The sequence below is a fragment of the Hemiscyllium ocellatum genome, chromosome 6, assembly GCF_020745735.1.
Source record: "Hemiscyllium ocellatum isolate sHemOce1 chromosome 6, sHemOce1.pat.X.cur, whole genome shotgun sequence".
Classification (NCBI taxonomy): Eukaryota; Metazoa; Chordata; class Chondrichthyes; order Orectolobiformes; family Hemiscylliidae; genus Hemiscyllium; species Hemiscyllium ocellatum.
Genome location: NC_083406.1, coordinates 103,209,850 through 103,227,399, shown reverse-complemented (window position 1 = coordinate 103,227,399; position 17,550 = coordinate 103,209,850). Strand labels below are relative to the sequence as shown.

At 40.4% G+C, this 17,550-nt stretch overlaps 1 protein-coding gene across 5 annotated transcripts in view; it reads right to left on the bottom strand.

Moving 5' to 3' along the window:
* LOC132816523 (CRACD-like protein) overlaps nt 1–17,550 on the bottom strand; it is a 153,606-nt gene that overhangs the window by 48,526 nt on the left and 87,530 nt on the right. For all 5 annotated transcript variants that reach the window (XM_060826223.1, XM_060826220.1, XM_060826224.1 and 2 more), the window contains 2 exons: nt 8,098–8,263; nt 2,369–2,507 (listed from right to left, as the gene is read on the bottom strand). In XM_060826223.1, coding sequence (XP_060682206.1) covers nt 2,369–2,507; nt 8,098–8,263 — 305 coding nt within the window. The remainder of the gene's footprint in view (nt 1–2,368; nt 2,508–8,097; nt 8,264–17,550) is intronic.

The window sequence follows — 17,550 nt, the reverse complement described above, 5'->3', positions numbered from 1 at the left end:
AACCCAAAATACAGAATGAGTAATGTAAAACACCAGTCAATTGGCTTGTTAATAAATTAAATTGTCACCCATTTAAGACAGAGATGAAAAGGAATTTCTTCTCTCAAAGGGTAATGAAGTTATAAAATTGTTTACCACAGAAGGTTGTTTGAAGTTTGATCATTATATTTATTCAAATCAGAGATACAGATGTTTAATCAGTAATGGAGTCAAGGCTTATGAGGAAAAGGCAGGAAAATGGAGTTGAAAATTATCAGCTCAGCCATGATCTTATTGAATGGTGCAGCAAACTCGATAGGCTGAATGGCCTACTTCTGTGCCTCTGTTTTATGGTCTTTCATAAGATTTTTTTAAAATGGTCAGAATGCTGCTGATGTCAACACCTTCTTGAATTTCATATTATCAGAGACAGGCACGGTAATCTCAGGTTAGTGACCAGACATGATCGCACCTGAATTTATTTTACACAAGCCACAGGGAGGGCAGAAATCCCGATTTCCAACTGCAATATTCACCTGTATTGCACCTACAGTGCAATTATTAATGACTCCTCTAGTCAGTGCTGTTTCTTTAACCCAATGTGTGATTTATAAACTGTGCTACATGAGACAGAGTGGAAGGGAAATTATCATGTGAGCTACTGTTATGGCTTTTTTTTAGGTTACAAGCTAATTCACTTGCAATGTTTTATAAACATGTGAATTAATAGGCTTCTTCACTTGTCAAACTAGTAGGCTTTTTTTAATACAAGTCCCTTTGTACCTCAAGTAATTTTTGGATATGAATTCCAAATAATCTTACGTCAGCCTCTCACCTATTTTCCCCGTAGGAGAGTGGCAGGGTGAGCTCCTATCTTTGTCAATAAGCATTATCCCAAGAGAATCGTCAGGAGGCAAGTGGTTTGTAAGTAAACAAACTGGAAAATGATGCCAAATGAAAATTGTCAATAAGGGCCGCAGTAAATAATGCATTTGTGGTAATGCCTCTGTTTTTGTCAAATAGGGTAAGAAATAGTTCTTTATTTTTCAAGCCTGAATATTGGCAAGACTTGTATGGCTTATTTGTTTAGAAGTTCAACATAATGCAGAAGGATGACATTACTGGGAAGTAGGTCTGCTATAAGGATTAATATTGACATAGTAACCATGGCATATAAAACTAATGTGAGTAAACTGCCTTCTAGCCAGAGTCAAACTCCTTTGTTGGACGCCTAGTTGTCCTCAGCTTGAATTACAGTTCACTCATCATTCAGAAATACTGATTGTGATAAATGGGAAAATAATATGATAGGGTTATCAAAAGTGCTCAGTGTTAGATTATACCCCCACAATGGTAATTTTATAACCATCACATAAGCAGTGGTAGTATTGTTTGAATTGAGCTAAAAAGGTACTGTTGCAGTATAGCTTTCCTTCAAATTAGATTATCAACACATGCCCACTTCTAACAGTGACTCTTGATGGAAAGGACATGTGGGAGGACATGAGGCAAGGACAGAAATAAACTCATCTGAAATGTTCCATGGACTAAAGAATACAGCTCACTGTTTGGACTCACAATGGAGTCGGGCCAAAGACAGGTCTGGCCCACGGTGCCATGACCTCCACCATGGGTGGACAAGGAAGCAGGCTCCCGATCCACTCCAGTCAGAATGGGGATAGACCCATGGACTGTTCATAGAATCACAAAACCCCTACAGTGTAGAAGCAGGCCATTCAGACCATCAAGTTCACAACAGCCCTCGAAACAGCATCTCACCCAGCCTCACCCACCATCCCCCCTTACCATATCCCTTTAACACTGTATTTCCCATGACTAATCCACCTGGACACATCCCTGGATACAATGGGCAATTTAGCATGTCCGGACCTGCACATCTTTGGATTGTGAGAGGAAACCCATACAGACATGGAGAGAATGTGCAAAATCCACACAGACAGTCGCCATGGCTGGAATCGAACCCAGGTCCTTAGCCCTGTGAGGCAGCAGTGCTAACCACTGAGCCGCTGTTGGCACCATCTGATCCACACTGGCATTCAGTGAATTGAACAAATTGCACTTGCAATGCCTGCAGCCCCAGCCAAAGAGTTTAGATTGCTGAGGTTTCAGACAATTTTACATGCAGATTGTAGTCTGGAACTATGGGTAGTGATGGTAGAGTGGTTGATTAGAAACTAATCTCCAATTTCATTCCACACATGGTTGACCAGGAAGCTTTCCCATTCCTACCAGCTACAATTGTATATGTTGGGAAGGATTTATAAGTTAATAGGCAACCTGTTTTGACTGCATCATAAGCCACTCTCTATGGTTATAAACCTTGTTATGATGTTAAAGCATGTGTTCATAGATATTACTTAATCATTACCTGTAAAGCTTTGATAGGTTCAGAGACATTCTCCTGGGAAAACACTCGAACAGGCTTATCAGGTTGTTGCACAGATGTGTCTGGGATGAAGATACTGTCATGTGACAGGGCTCTGGTTCCCATGATAATTTTGTAAGCACTATAAGAGGAAACAAACAAGACGACTGTACCATATGCTGTAGCTACACAAAGCGTCAACAACGTCGTGTTGAGATAATTTGTTCCATTAACAACATCGTTAATGGCCAGCAGAGGCTGTACTGTATCATGGGAATTCAACATTAGAATTTAGGACAATGCTGACCACTAAACATTAACAGATAAGCAAAACTCCAACTTGAATTCCCTTTTCTGATGATATTTTGAACACACTTGAAGACTAGGTACATTAAACCCAGAGATTATGCTATTTTATGCACTAGAAATCAAAATGTTGGGGGAAGTATATCAAACCTATACAGAAGATGTTATTAGCAGCGACGACAAAAACAGCAATATCCAAAAAATCATAACTCCTCCAAATTTAAGACAAAATATGGTGCTGTTTTTGATTGTTCTTAATTGCTCCCATGATAATCTATTCAGACTCTGACAAGACCCAATAGCAACATGATGATCTCCAAGAATGAATCTTCCAAAACACTGCCCTGAGGTGTCAGAGGGTACATTCCAGGTGTTTTAACCATTCTCAGGAGGAAGCTTTGCAACTCTGGGAGATTGAAAGACAACAGATTAAAACATTTGACACCCACTAAAACACCAAGAAGGTTTCTGGGGAAGAGTGGGTGGGGCACAAGCAAGAAAACAGCGGGTCACAGAACCATAGCTGTTTCCCTCATTAACAGCTTTTTCACAATATATACAAACCAGTCTCAGAAAGAGAGCTGAAGACTTTGCGCACTGAGCTACTCCACATTCATCACAATTACTTTGTTAGTATTGTGGCAGGATTCCATATTTTTTAAGGAGTCCTATTCTGCACAAATTAAATTCATTTATCGAAAAATAAATTTCACCTCATTAGAAAAATTAAATCAAATTACCAATTACCCAAATGTATAAATTTCAGTACATGCTCATCAAATAACCATTGACTGGCCTCTTGCATAACAAAGAATGCGGTTGAATTAAACCAAATGAAAATAGGGATGATCAGGCTTTTCTGTAATTTAAGCCAGCAGTCTAAGCAGATTAAATTAGAATAGTTGGGTATAATTATTGGTAAGTACCATAATTGTAAAAATGCAAATTCATAACCTAATTCCAATGAGATGGATAACGAAAGAAGGACTGCTGTATCCAATAATTCACTGTTTTGTATGCAGCAGGATCGTGCTAGTCATAATAGAGAAGATAAAAACACATTGGATCCAGGATAACTTGGCAAATCGGATTCAAAATTGGCTTAGTGGCAGGCGACACAAGGTGGTGGTTGGAGGTTGTTTGTGCTACTGGAGGCTGGTGTCCAGTGGTATACCACAGGGGTCGGTGCTGGATCCTTTCTTGCTCATGATAAATATAAATCTCATAAGAGAAAACATTGCGGATGGATGATAAGCAAGCTTATGGACATGAAGATTGGCCAGGCGGTTGACAGTGAGGAAGAATGCCTAAGGTTACAGGAGGATATAAATTGATTGGTCAAATGAGCAGATCAATGGCAGATCACATTTAACCAGATCAATGTGAGGCAATGATTTGGGAAGAAGTAACAAGTCAGGGGAGTACTCAATAAATGGCAGAACACTAGAATGCTCAGAGGAGCAGAGGGAACCTTTGGATTCTTGTCCACAGATCCCTGAAGGTGACAGAACAGGTTAATAGGGTAGTTAAGAAGGACATGGGACACTTGCTCTTGTAGGAACATAAGAAGAGGAATAGGCCATTCAGCCTCTCGAGCCTGTTCTACCATTCAATGAGACCATGGCTAAGCTGAGGTTTTACACCCCTGATACCAGCCTTTGGCCCGTATCACTTAATGCCTTTGTAGAACAAATATTTATCAAATTTAAAATTAACAACTAATCCACCATCCTTTGCCATTTGTGGAAGAGAGTTCTGAGTTTCTCCCACCCCTTGTGTGTAGAAGGTCTTCACATCTCTCCTGAGCAGTCTGACCCTAATTCTCAGACTATGCCCCTTAGTTCTAGAATCCCCAATCAGTGGAAATGGTTACACTTTCTCTGCCCTGCCTTTTCTTGTTAATATCTTGAAGACTTTGATCAGATCACCCCTTAACCTTCTAAATTATACAGAAAACAGGCCATTTTTGTGCAATCCCACCTCATAATTTTATCAGTTAAATTATAAGAGCAGGGAGATTATATTGGAGTTGTACAAAACTTTGGTTATGCCACAACTGAAATACTATGTGCAGTTCTGGTCACCGCACTACAGGAAGGATGTAATTGTACATAAGGGATGCAGAGAAGATTCCTCACCAGAATTACTGGGATGGAGCAGTTTAGTTACAAAGAAAGGCTGGCTTGCTGTGTTCTTCCAGCCTTCTGCTTGTCTACCTTAGTTATAAAGAGAGACTAAAAAGGCTGGATTGTTTTCTTTATAGTAGAGAAGGCTGAAAGGCAATCTGATTGAGGTTTATAAGATAATGAGGGGCATGGACAGAGTGGACAGAAAGCAGCTATTCCCATCATTGAAGGGTCAATAACAAGGCCACATAATTTTAAGTTGGAAGGTTTAGAGGGGACTTAAGGAAATAATTTTCATCCAGAGGCTGGTGGGGATCTGGAATGCACTGCCTGGGAGGTTGGTTGAGGTGGAAAACCTCACAACCTCTAAACAGAACTTGGATGAGCAATTAAAACATCATAACATCTGTAGATTTATAGTAGCTTTGTTGGTGTAGATCTGATAGACCAAATGGCCTCTTTTATACTGTTTGATTCAATGATTCTATGATAACAGCACAAGACAGTTGCTAAGATGCAAAGATTTTTAAAGTGTTTCCATGAAAGGGTTTTTTTCTTATTTTGAACTATGAAGGAAGTGCGGGCACTACACTGAAAATATAAACTGGACAATAACATTTAAAATTCAAGTCAAATTTCCAAACGCAGATTGGGAAGGAAGTAAATTTATTTAGAGAAAATATTTGATTTTCTTTTTCCCCAAATGCAATGAGCTTGACATCCTGTGGCCCAAGTCCAGCTAACTTTTTCTCTTCCTTTCAAAGAATAGGTCACGTTAAGGCCTCAGATTAAAAGCACTCTGCAAACTTTCAGCAAGTGTGTTCACATCATATCCACTCTGAAAGGAAAAGCGTGGCAAATCCAAACCTCCAAACTGACAGCCAAAATCACATAGTCAGACATTGAGCTACAACAGTATGAGTTTGGTTATTCAATCTGCACTGCCTGCTCCCCCACTGAGTGTACTGCACTTATCGTTGTACTCTACAGATAGCTAAACCTCTCGGGATAAAAGTGTAATCTAGGCTGCTGTGTTTTACATAGGCCATTTGGGGTCTTGGCCAGCCTTTCATCACCATTCCTTTTGCAGGCTGGGATAATTTGCAATGGCTGCTCTACCCAGACTGGAGAGAGACAGCTACAGGCAAGTCTGTTCCTGGAGTTTTCACTCCTGTCAGATTCAGGGTAAGAAATAACTCTGCTGCTCTCCCTTTATATAACTATTACGCAAGTTGGTTTTTAAAGCCTGACTCAATTTTATATCTTCCTTTACAATTCTGGAGTGCCTCCAGATCAGCCCTTAGCAAGGTACTGCCATTGATTGTTACATGATTTCCAATAGGAGCTAGCTTTTGTTAAAAATCCCACAGAATGAAAATTTATTTTCTTCTGTCAGTTAGTTGAGAAAAAGTGATTAGAAAAACCAATAGAAAATAACTTTAACACCATTGTGCATTCTATTCTCCATTCAAATGTGCAAAAAAATGACAACTTTCATTTATATAGAGCCTTTTGTGTCAGCAAGCACTTTACAGCCAATGAAAACGCTTAGAGTGTAAAGTTTGCGGCACCTTTTATGACCACTGGATAGTACAATATGGTTTAAAAGCAATGGCATACTTGTGAAGTGTAAGAATTGGTCTGGATGCCAGGGATGATTCCCATGTACTTCTTCAAAGTAGTGACATTGGATCACTTACATCCATTGGACAAGCAGATAAAGCCTCATTTTAATGTCTCAGCTGAAAAGCAGCACCTCAGGCAATACAGCAGCCCTTCAGTGTTACATTGGACACATCGAACTTGTGTTTTGCACACAAACCTTAGAAATTTCTGACACAGGTGAGGAAGTTACCAAGAGCAGACATTACTTTAAAGAACAACAGGAAGTCTTGGTCAATATTCAACCCTCAACTAAAAGCAGCTAATCTGGTCACGATCACTTTGCTGTGCATGTTTGAAAACTGGCTGGATTGTGAATAACTGTATATCACAACCCTGAATACACTTCAAATGCTTTCAGTGGCTGTAAAGTACTTGGTGGCAGAAAAGGCTCTATATAAATGAAAATCATTATTTCTTTGCACATTTTAATGTAGAACAGTGTTATTCTATTGGTCTTTCTAGTTCACTTCTTTTCAAATAAATGACAGAAGAAAATAAATTAAATTGTCAGAGGCAATGCTAAAAGAGAAATGGAAATACCCTATCCTTAATTCACAATCACTGTCTGCAAATGAGTACTTCAATTATTTTAAGCATTAAATTCTAATCTTGTCATATTATTTGAATTACTTAATTAAAATGATCAAATTCCCACTTTTTTATACTGCAAAGAATAATTTTGAACTAAAGGAAGCAGACTGAAAGTGAAACAAGTACTGAAGATACAGCCCATTTTGTTGCCCGTGTTCTTAGCTCAGCATCAGCCCTTTCAGAGAGACTTGACTCTCAGACAATTTGCTTTAGAAGCTTGGAGTTAATCTACATTCATTAACGCAGCTCTCTGTTGTTAGTCTTAGATAAATCCTTTTAAACTGAAAGAAAAAGACTGGCATTGTAAAACAGAAATTAATACAAGCCCCTCCAATGACTTGAAATTAATTAATATTTTACACTTAATATTTCCATTTGAACATGATTCCTGAGACTCATCTAAATTTCACTGTTTTTACTGGTCTTATTCACTACAAGAAGAAAGCAATCCCATCAATTTGCAAGGGCAGTCCTGACTATCACATCATCCATAATATGCAAGTCAAGGCATGATCATTAACAGGGTACTTCTTAATGCAATTTCTGTGTGAGGATGGTGAACTATTTATCAAACATTGTCATTTGAGGCATACTTTAGAGGAATCGCATTGATTCACAGACAATTATACAATAAAAGGTGCAGCAATTGACAGCTAAATAATCAACCTTGTTGAACCTTTCAGGATAAGATCATATTTTACATCAAAATATGCACATCATTTTCATATTCCAAAGTAATTAGGATGGGCGTTTTATGAACCAGTGATGATAAATACTGCTAACTGAAGAGCTCGAAGACAGACATTACAACAAATATCATGCCTCAGAATTCACATAAAGCCCGCCAAGTTAGTTACTAGATTTCACAGGCACTGTAACAATGGCTTTAGGATATCATTTTCCCTTACTTTCAAATAAATCATTAAAACATTGTCAACATGTGCAAATCAACAGCATGAAATATGAAAGTGATTTACTCTTGGTAAAATTGATAAGCAACAGTAATTAAGATTTGCGACAATTCAGTTCTGTTAAATGTCCTACCCCTGATCGTTCTCCCCAAGCTCTGGGATGACAGACTCTGGAATTGTGACATCACCTGCTGACTGGCTCATCTTCATATTTGGCTTCTCTGCATTGACAACAAATTCCTTTCTCTTCTTTTTAACAAAAAGCTTCTTGAAAGATTTGAATTTTGACTTCTTTTTCCCTATAAATGTACAAAGCAATGTCACAAATGATGAATCTACAAAGACAACCGAAAATGTCTAAAAACATATCACAGCTGGTCAGTCAGTGCCTGAAAGAGAAAGACAAATTAACATTTTGGGTTTGGCTATTTTATTAGGCCCAGGACCTGATTTTTCTTAAGTCAATAAACATAGAAAACATGATGCAGTAGGATGAATGCCTTCCTTCTTAGTCAAAATGTCTCTTTGGCTAAATACATTTAACTATGTCCAAAAAAATTATTTCAATGTTTTAACTGCATTTATCCTGGTTAAATGATTAAAACTTTGAAATGAGCAAATAATCTACTGCTCATTGCTTCGAACTTAAAAGGTGACACTGAAGGAGATTGGTATAACTTAAACATGGCAGAAACAGAGTTTAATTTATTCGGTTGCATAACCAGTTTGCTATTTTCATTTTTTTTATTTGAAATTTTTCTCGTAGCTCATGTGATGTATAAATAGGACAGTGCCCACTCCCTACTCCCCTGGACAATATACACTGTTATAATGGACTTGTAAAGTGTTTGTGTAACTCTTATCGTAATTATGATCGGTACTTTTTCGTTCCACACTGCACCAGTAAGAGAACAGCTTCCATTGGAGGATAATCTTGCAGTAGGTTGCTGTAGGCAAAACATTGCCTATAGCCCCGCATCACCTCTTATCTGCAAACCACTGTTTGATTTATATATTTCAATGACTGATTATGATACTTGTCTTTTCAGTCAGACATTGTGAACTCCTGCTCAGCATACAGAGTGAAGCAGTCTATTTATATCTAGCACAATACAAAAATGTTGTCTCACAATATTTTGTTATCTCCAAACAATGGCTGGTCTAATGTTAAGGCTCACAGGAACTTGTGTCATGTTGTTTTTAATCTTCTGGACTTTAACAAGGAAACTCAAAGGCAAGAAAAGTGTATGTACATACAACATTTGAATTAGGAGTGGGACCAGGCTAATCTGCCTCTTGAAGCTACTTCACCAATTGATTAGATCATGGATGACTTGACTGTTGCCTCAAATCTCTTCACCGTGATAACCTTTGTCTTGCTTGGTAGCCCTGATTCTATATAAATCTGCTTTTAAAATATTCAATGAGCGGGGAGGCACGGGGCTTGGTGGTTAGCACTGCTGACTTCCAGCAGCTGGGTTGCAGGTTCGATTCCAGCCTCGGGTGATTGTGTGGTGTTTGCACGTTCTCCCTGTGTCTGCGTGGCTTTCCTCCCTCAGTCCAAAGGCCTGCAGGTAACGGGAATTGGCCCATAGTGTTAGGTGTGTTAGTCAGTCATGTGTCTGGGTTGGTTACTCTTTGGAGGATCGGTGTGGACTTGCTGGGCCGAAGGGCCTGTTTCCACACTGTAGGGAATCTAATCTTGGCGGCATAGTGGTTAGCACTGCTGCCTCACAGCGCCAGAGACCCAGGTTCAATTCCCGCCTCGGGCAACTGGCTGTGTGGAGTTTGCACATTCTCCCTGTCTGTGTGGGTTTCCTTCCATCATCCAAAGATGTGCAGGTTGACCATGCTAAATTGCCTATAGTGTTAGGTGAAGGGGTCTGGGTGGGGTTGCTCTTCGGAGGGTCGGTGTGGATTTGTTGGGCCGAAGGACCTGTTTCCACACTGTAAGCCATCTAATCAATCACACTTCATTCTGCTCTTAGGCAAAGGAAATTCCATGGATTCAACACCTTCAGAGAGAAAAAAAATTGTTTAAAATTCAAAATACACTTTATTCATAAAAAAAATCCATATAGAGTCACTGAAGCAGTTTGGTCTTTTTTTAATTCACTCATGGGAGTTGCTGGCTGGCCAGCATTTATTATCTGTCCCTAGTTGCCTCTGTTTGAAACAAATGGCTTGCTAGGCCATTTCTCAGGCCAGGTGAGAGTCAACCACATTGCTGTGGTTATGGAGTCACATGTAGGCTGGACCAGGTGAAGATGGCAGACTTCTTTCCCTGAAGGACATGAGTGAACCAGACAGGTTTTTCCCAACAATTGCCATCAATAGATTCTTAATTCCAGATTATTAGTGAATTCAAATTCCACCATCTACCATGGTGGGATTTGAACCGAGGTCCCAAGAACATTCTAAGCTTCTGCAGTAATAGTCTAGCGATAGCACCACGAGGCATTTGCCTCCCAGAGCATATGAAGGGAAAAAGTTTGAAGTTTGACTCTATCCCAACAAATAAACCAAAGGCATTTCTTACTTGGAGAAAAGTCACGAATGTGGTGCTGGAAAAGCACAGCCGGTCAAGCAGCATCCGAAGAGGAGATGCCCAAAACATCGATTCTCCAGCTCCTCGGATGCATTTCTTACTTGCGCAATATTATTTTTACACATATTTGAGGCACCAGGAGGGTCTGTTAACTGAATGGATCGCAACTAAACAAAAATTCCCTTCATCTATATCTTAAAATGGAAGAGTCCTTATTTGTAAACTGCTTGTCCTAGTTCTCATCTATACTCCAAGGAAAAATATCTTTTTGATATCTACCCTGTCAATACACTGCATTATAATACCCCCAAGTTATGATAAGATAGAGCCATCCAGATGAACTGCAAAGCTCTTCTTAATCATCTGCATTTTTATGCAACAAAGTCACAACTGTCCCATTTCTCGATGATGTTTAAAAAGTTAAACATCCAGAAGTGATGTGACTTCTCGCTTGTCCAAGCCAGTGTCTGTCCCTTTGCTCTATCAGTTGGAGCAGTGCCAAAACAACCTCAAGACTTTCTGAGAAAGGAGACATTCATCTTGTAGTTCTCTTCTTCCTAAAATCAGCAGAGAGAATTAAGATTGAGAACAATCCCAAATCCATTTAAATAAAGAAGAGTGTCAATGTTTTTAACATGCTGCACCTTTTAACCAAATGAAAGTTGCTAAGGCAATTTGTAGGTGAATCTAAAATGTATTTTTGACCAATGTAACATGCCTGATTATTGATTAAGATTATTGATTTGAATTACTTATTCATGGTAACAGTATAAGTAGAGTTTCAAAAACTGAAACTGCTGGAAGAGTTCAGCAGGTCTGGCAGCATCTGTGGGGAGAAACCAGAGTTAACGTTTCGGGTCCAGGCACGTTATCTCAGAACTGGTGATAGCTCGGAAAAGGTTTGTTTTTATGCAAAAGAAAGAGTAGGCGGAGGGGGTAAGGAATAAACAATACATGGAGAGAGAGTCCAAAGAGAGAGAAGGACCGTTAGACAGGTAAAGGAATGGATAATGATCAGCTTGGGAGAATGAATTTATATTAATGGGGACAATTAGTGGCTAACAATGTCCGTAATAGCAGACAATGTGATAACAAAGCCTGGTGGCACTGCTTCTCACTGGCCACCCGGGTGTTTTCCTATCTTCCTGGTGGTGGAAATTGAATAAAGATTTGTGCACTTTGTGTCTCTCACTGTGTCTCACATCTGCACACACCATGGGTGCTGGGGAAAAATAAGCACTACCGCAGTTAGGCGGTAGTGTGGGGGTAAAAAGAAAAAAAGAAAAAAAAATGAAAATAAAAAATCCCCTGGTGTGTGGGGGATTGGGCTAGGGACATGTGAAAAGACATCTCAAACCCCAGAACAGTTGAAGTCGCTGTTGAGTCCGTAAGGCTGTAGAGTTCCGAAGCAGAAAATTTCTATTGGTTTTTATTTACGTAGAATTTCGATTGGTTATTGACAGCTGTTTCCTACACATTGGAGGGATTTTGCTTTAGAATCAGGCTAATATATTCAACTCAGGGAAAGGCCAGACAAACTTTAATATGCATCACCTGACTATTTTTATTACAGGTATCTGTTGGCCCAAATTGCAGGTCATCGAAAATATTTGAAATAGATGAAGCAAACTGGCAAGTTAAGAAACAGGAATTGGGCCAATCTGAAGTTGCTGTTTCTTTGTAGTTAACGGAACAGTTCCTGAATACCCAGGACTTGTCATTACCAGAAAAACCCCAAGATGTTAAAGTACACTGGAACAATGGCACTTCCTGCTCAGGCTGAAGAAACAACTTCCTTTCAGTAGATGTGAGACGCAGCTCAGGGGTAGCATTCTGAATCTGGGGGTCCGGACTTTGAATGTACAATCAATGCTGAGCACTTCAATCCAGAGAACTGGATTCCAAAGAGGGTCTTTGGAAAGGTTATTGGATTCGAAACGTTAACTCTTAACTATTTGTTTTCTCTCCACAGGTGCTACGAGACGTGCTGAGTTTCTTTGGCACTTTCTGCTTTGATTTCAGATCTCCAGCATCAACAGTACTTTGCTTTTATTGGAAAGCTTTCTTAATATTTGTTAATAGTTAACATTAACAAATATTAATATTTAAATCTGTGACTAGAGCTGTCAAACTGAGAAGTGACAACTTCCATTGCAGTTTGTGCGAAAGATGCTTCCCCAATTTTGCTCCTCTACATTGGGAGACAGGCCGCCTACTTGCGGAACATTTCAGAGAACACCTCTGGGACACCCACACCAACCAACCCAACCGCCCCATGGCTGAACACTTTAACTCCCCCTCCCACTCCACCAAGGACATGCAGGTCCTTGGCCTCCTCCATCGCCAGACCATGGCAACACGACGCCTGGAGGAAGAATGCCTCATCTTCCGCATAGGAACCCTCCAACCACAAGGGATGAATGCAGATTTCTCCAGCTTCTTCATTTCCCCTCCCCCCACCTTATCTCAGTCCCAACCCTCGGACTCAGCACTGCCTTCTTGACCTGCAATCTTCTTCCCGACCTCTCCGCCCCCACCCCCTCTCCGGCCTATCACCCTCATCTTAATCTCATTCCACCTATCACATTCCCAACGCCCCTCCCCCAAGTCCCTCCTCCCTACTTTTTATCTTAGCCCGCTTGGCACACCTTCCTCATTCCTGAAGAAGGGCTTATGCCCGAAACGTCGATTCTCCTGCTCCTTGGATGCTGCCTGACCTGCTGCGCTTTTCCAGCAACACATTTTTCAGCTCTGATCTCCAGCATCTGCAGCCCTTACTTTCTCCTTTGCTCCCAAGTAGCCACGCTCTCATCGTTTTTCTCAACATTGAGAATCTCATTTTGCCATTCTCTCCAGAATTTATCAATTGACTTGCTCATTGCTCATGTCTTTCAGGAGCTTGGAAGATTCCACCCAAAGACCACAACCTCTTGTTCTGGATTCCTCCACCGGAGGAAATTATTAACTGCTCCCATCTTGGCCGATCTCTGAGCAATTTTAAAATACTTCCATTCAATCACCTTCTGAAATGAAAGAAATACAAGCCAAGTTCATATTACTTCTCATCATGTAATCCTTCAAGCCCTTCTGGCATTCTTATGAATTTGCAATCCATCTTTTCTAAGGCCAAGATGTCTTTCTTGAGACAATAAGGACCGCAGATGCTCGAAGCAAGAGTCAGTAGATGTGAAGCTGGAGAAGCACAGCATCTGAGGAGCGGGTAAGTCAACATTTTGGGCTGAGGACTGGGGAGGGGGAGGGGAGAGCTGAAGTAAATAGAGGGAGGAAGGTTGGGGCTGGGGAACGGTAGATAGGGTGGATGATAAGTGGATGCAGTAGGGGGTTATTATGATTGGTCAGTGGGAAGCATGGAGCAGATAGGTGAGTGGGGCTTCACCAGTGTCAAAATGCCTCCATCCCCAGCCTTATCCTATGCCCGGCCTCCCTTCCCACCAACATCCCCCCCAACCCCCAACTCCCCAGATCCCCTGACCTGACCTAACCTGTCCACCTTCCTACTCACTTACCCACTCCACATCTATTGGCTCTTGTCGTATTTGCGGTTTGGTGCCCAAGGCTCTATACGACTGAAGCATCACTTATTCATTTTTGGATCCTAATTCCTTTCAGGTAAAGGCCAACATATCATTAGCGTTCCTTATTACTTTGTGTATCTGTCTATCAGTTGAGCCCTCTTCAGGTACTGTTTCTCTGTTTAAAAAAACTGAAAGATCCATGTTGCTGTCAATCAGAAACAAAAACAGAAATTGCTGGAAAAGCTCAGCAGGTCTGGCAGCATCTGTGGACAGAAATCAGAGTTAATGTTTTGGGTGGAGTGACACTTCTTCAGAACTGTTTGTTTATTCTCTTTTATTCTTTACTGGGTGTGGGTACCAGTGTTAAGGTCAGGATTTGTCCAGCGCTAATTGCCCTTGAACTGAACCATTTCAGGGTCAACCGCATTACTGTGACTCTGGAGTCAGACATAGACTAATCAGTGAAAAGATAGCAGCTTCTCTTCTCTAGAGGACATAAGTTAACCAGGTTTTTTTTTCATGGAAATTGACAGTGTTTGCCATTAGAGATTACCTCCAGATATCAGAACTGAACTTAAATCCACCAGCTGCTGTACTGAGAACTGAATGCAGGCCCGATGACTTATACCCTTGGCCTCTGCATTACAGGACCCATTAAAAATCATACAACACCAGGTTAAAGTCCAATAGGTTTTTTTGGAGATACAAGCTTTCGGCACGCTGTCCCTTCGTCAGGTAGCTAGCTGAAGGGATTGCGTGACAAAACTTTGTACTTTCAACTAAACCTGTTGGACTATAACATGGTGTTGGGTCATTTTTAACTTGTTCCACCCCAGTTCCACCTCTACATTACAGGCCCAGTGACATTATTACTGCCACTCCTTCTACTTGTGGGGCCAATTGTGTTCATAAACTGAGACAGAAACCAATTTAAAACAACTATTACAATGCTTTCCTACCACAATTGCATTGCTGACACACACATGAACTGGCTGAGGGAAAAATGTGACCCTAGGCTACAAAAATCAAACAGGTGAAAGTGTCAAGGTGATTTAAAATCCCTATCCAATCTGGTTCATGAATTGTAATTATATTCTAATTTAATTAAATGTGGAGATACACAGATATCATGACAGGTATGACACCGGAGGGTTGTGAGGGTTGTGGGAGGTGCTGCTGTAGAAGTAATGTTAATAGACTAATAAACCAGAGACAAAAAGTATGGAATTGGAAAAGCAAAGACGGTCAGGCAGCGACTGAGCAGCAGGACAGTCGACGTTTCATTCCTGATGAAGAGCTTATGCTCGAAATGTCGACTGTCCTGTTCCTCAGATGCTGCCTAACTGGCTGCGCTTTTCTAGCATCACACTTTTTGACTCTGATTTCCAGCATCTGCATTCCTCACCTTCTCCTAACAAACCAGAGACCAGGCTAATATTCTAGGGCATAAATTCAAATCCTATCATGGCAGATGGTGCAATTTTAAATCCAGATTTTATTGAATTCAAAACTCACCTATTGGCAACCATGCGATTGTAGTCAATTATCTTAAAAACCCATCTGGTTTGCTAATGGACAGGAAATCTGCCAGCTTTATTCAATCTGGCCAACATATGTCTTCAAATCCAGAGCAATATGGCTTACTTTTAACTGCCCTCTGAAATGGCCTAGCAAGCCATTCAATTCCAGGGCAGTTCAGAATACGTAATTAATGCTGACTCAGCCAATGACACACATCATGACGAAGAGACGTAAAATAACATTGCTAAGAACAGCGCACTACAATCAAAGCTGTTAATTGTAGCCTTGTGCACTGGTCTAAGATTATAGATATTACGTTTTGTAGAGCCAAAAATTAAGATCAGGAAAATCCTAACGAAATCAGTGAGATGTCTCCTGTTGTATTAACGGGTGTTATCTTCTTGTACTTCCATTCCTAAATGGTCCATTTTGATTCATGGAAGTCCAGGAGCACTGCATTAATAGCTCACTTTCCTTGTAGTATGCAATGGCCCAAAATAATGTTCTGGAGACATGGGATTAAATCGCAGCAAGACAGACAGTGAGATTTGATTTCATAAATAAATCTGGAACTAAAAGATAGTCTAATGGCAATGTGCAACCACTGTCAATTGGTGTGAAGACCCATCTGGTTCACTAATCTGCTTTATCTATCCATACCTGTTCTGGTTTATGTTCCTTGACATACAGTAATGTGGTTGACGCTTAAGTGCCTTCTGAAATGGCCTTGCAAGCCACTCTGGTCAAAAGCAATTCTGGATGAGTTACAAATGCTGGCCTTGCTTGTGATGTCCTCATCCAAAGTAAGGATAAATAAAATAAGATGGTGGGTTAAGCCTTGAAAAGTATCCCCATGCAACATTTGCCTTTGTTCTTCTAGGTGGTGGCGCTCGTGCGTTTGAGGAATATTACTGCAGAAGTTTTGTTTACTTGGTGCAATGCACCCCATAGGCAGTTCACTGACCCCACTATCATTGTGTGCATGTTTACATTAATCTGTTCCTGGATTTATTCTTTTTACAGCCTTATGGGAATTGGTTTAGCTCAATTGGCTGGATTGTTGGCTTACTGAGCAGTATGATGCCAACAGTGTGGGTTCAATTCCCATCACCGGTTTGAGGTTACCATGAAGGACACTTCTTCTGAACCTCTTCCCTTGCCTGAGGTCTGGTGGCCCTCAGGTTATATCAGCACCAGTCACTTCTCTCAAATGAGAGCATCCCCAATGGTCTGGTAAGACTGTGGTGACACAACAACAGGTTTTATATCATTGCACATAGCAATAAAAATTCCTCTCTGTCTGCCATTTTATCATTGCAAAACTTAATTGCCTTTTCCTGATATTAATTTTTGGCTCTACAAAACGTAATATCTATAATCTTAGACCAGTGCACAAGGCTACAATGTGCACACAGTCAGCTGTAAATCATTCTTCTTATTACTGATGATCAAATGCATTTGTATAACATTATTCAATCCAATACTTTAACAGTTAACCTATTTATGGTAACCAAGAACATGTCACCAATACTATCTGAATTAATGGCTCTGATTTTATGGTAATAATGACACTGAGGCTATGAGCACTCACTGGTATAACACAAATCAATTTCTAGCCCATGCACATGAAATTAAACATGAAAATCAGAAAGTTGTTCCCTGGTTTGTCGTGCTCCACCACTAGCTTCATTGCACTAATACCTCTCAGAAATACCACGTCAGGTTATAGTCCAACACGTTTATTTGAAATCACAAGCTTTTGGAGAACTGCTTCTTCACCAGTTGAAGTGGTTCTTGTGGTGCAGTGGCAATGACCTTGCCTTTGAGCCAAGTGATCTGGGCTCAGGTCCCACCTCCCCAGGAATAAGTCATAACACTTTTGAACAGATTGATTAAAAACATCAAAAATCCCTTTTATCTGCTTTACATATCCCTCTTCTTTAATTTCTTACCTCTTTCTTTATTGCTATTTCAGTTTTTA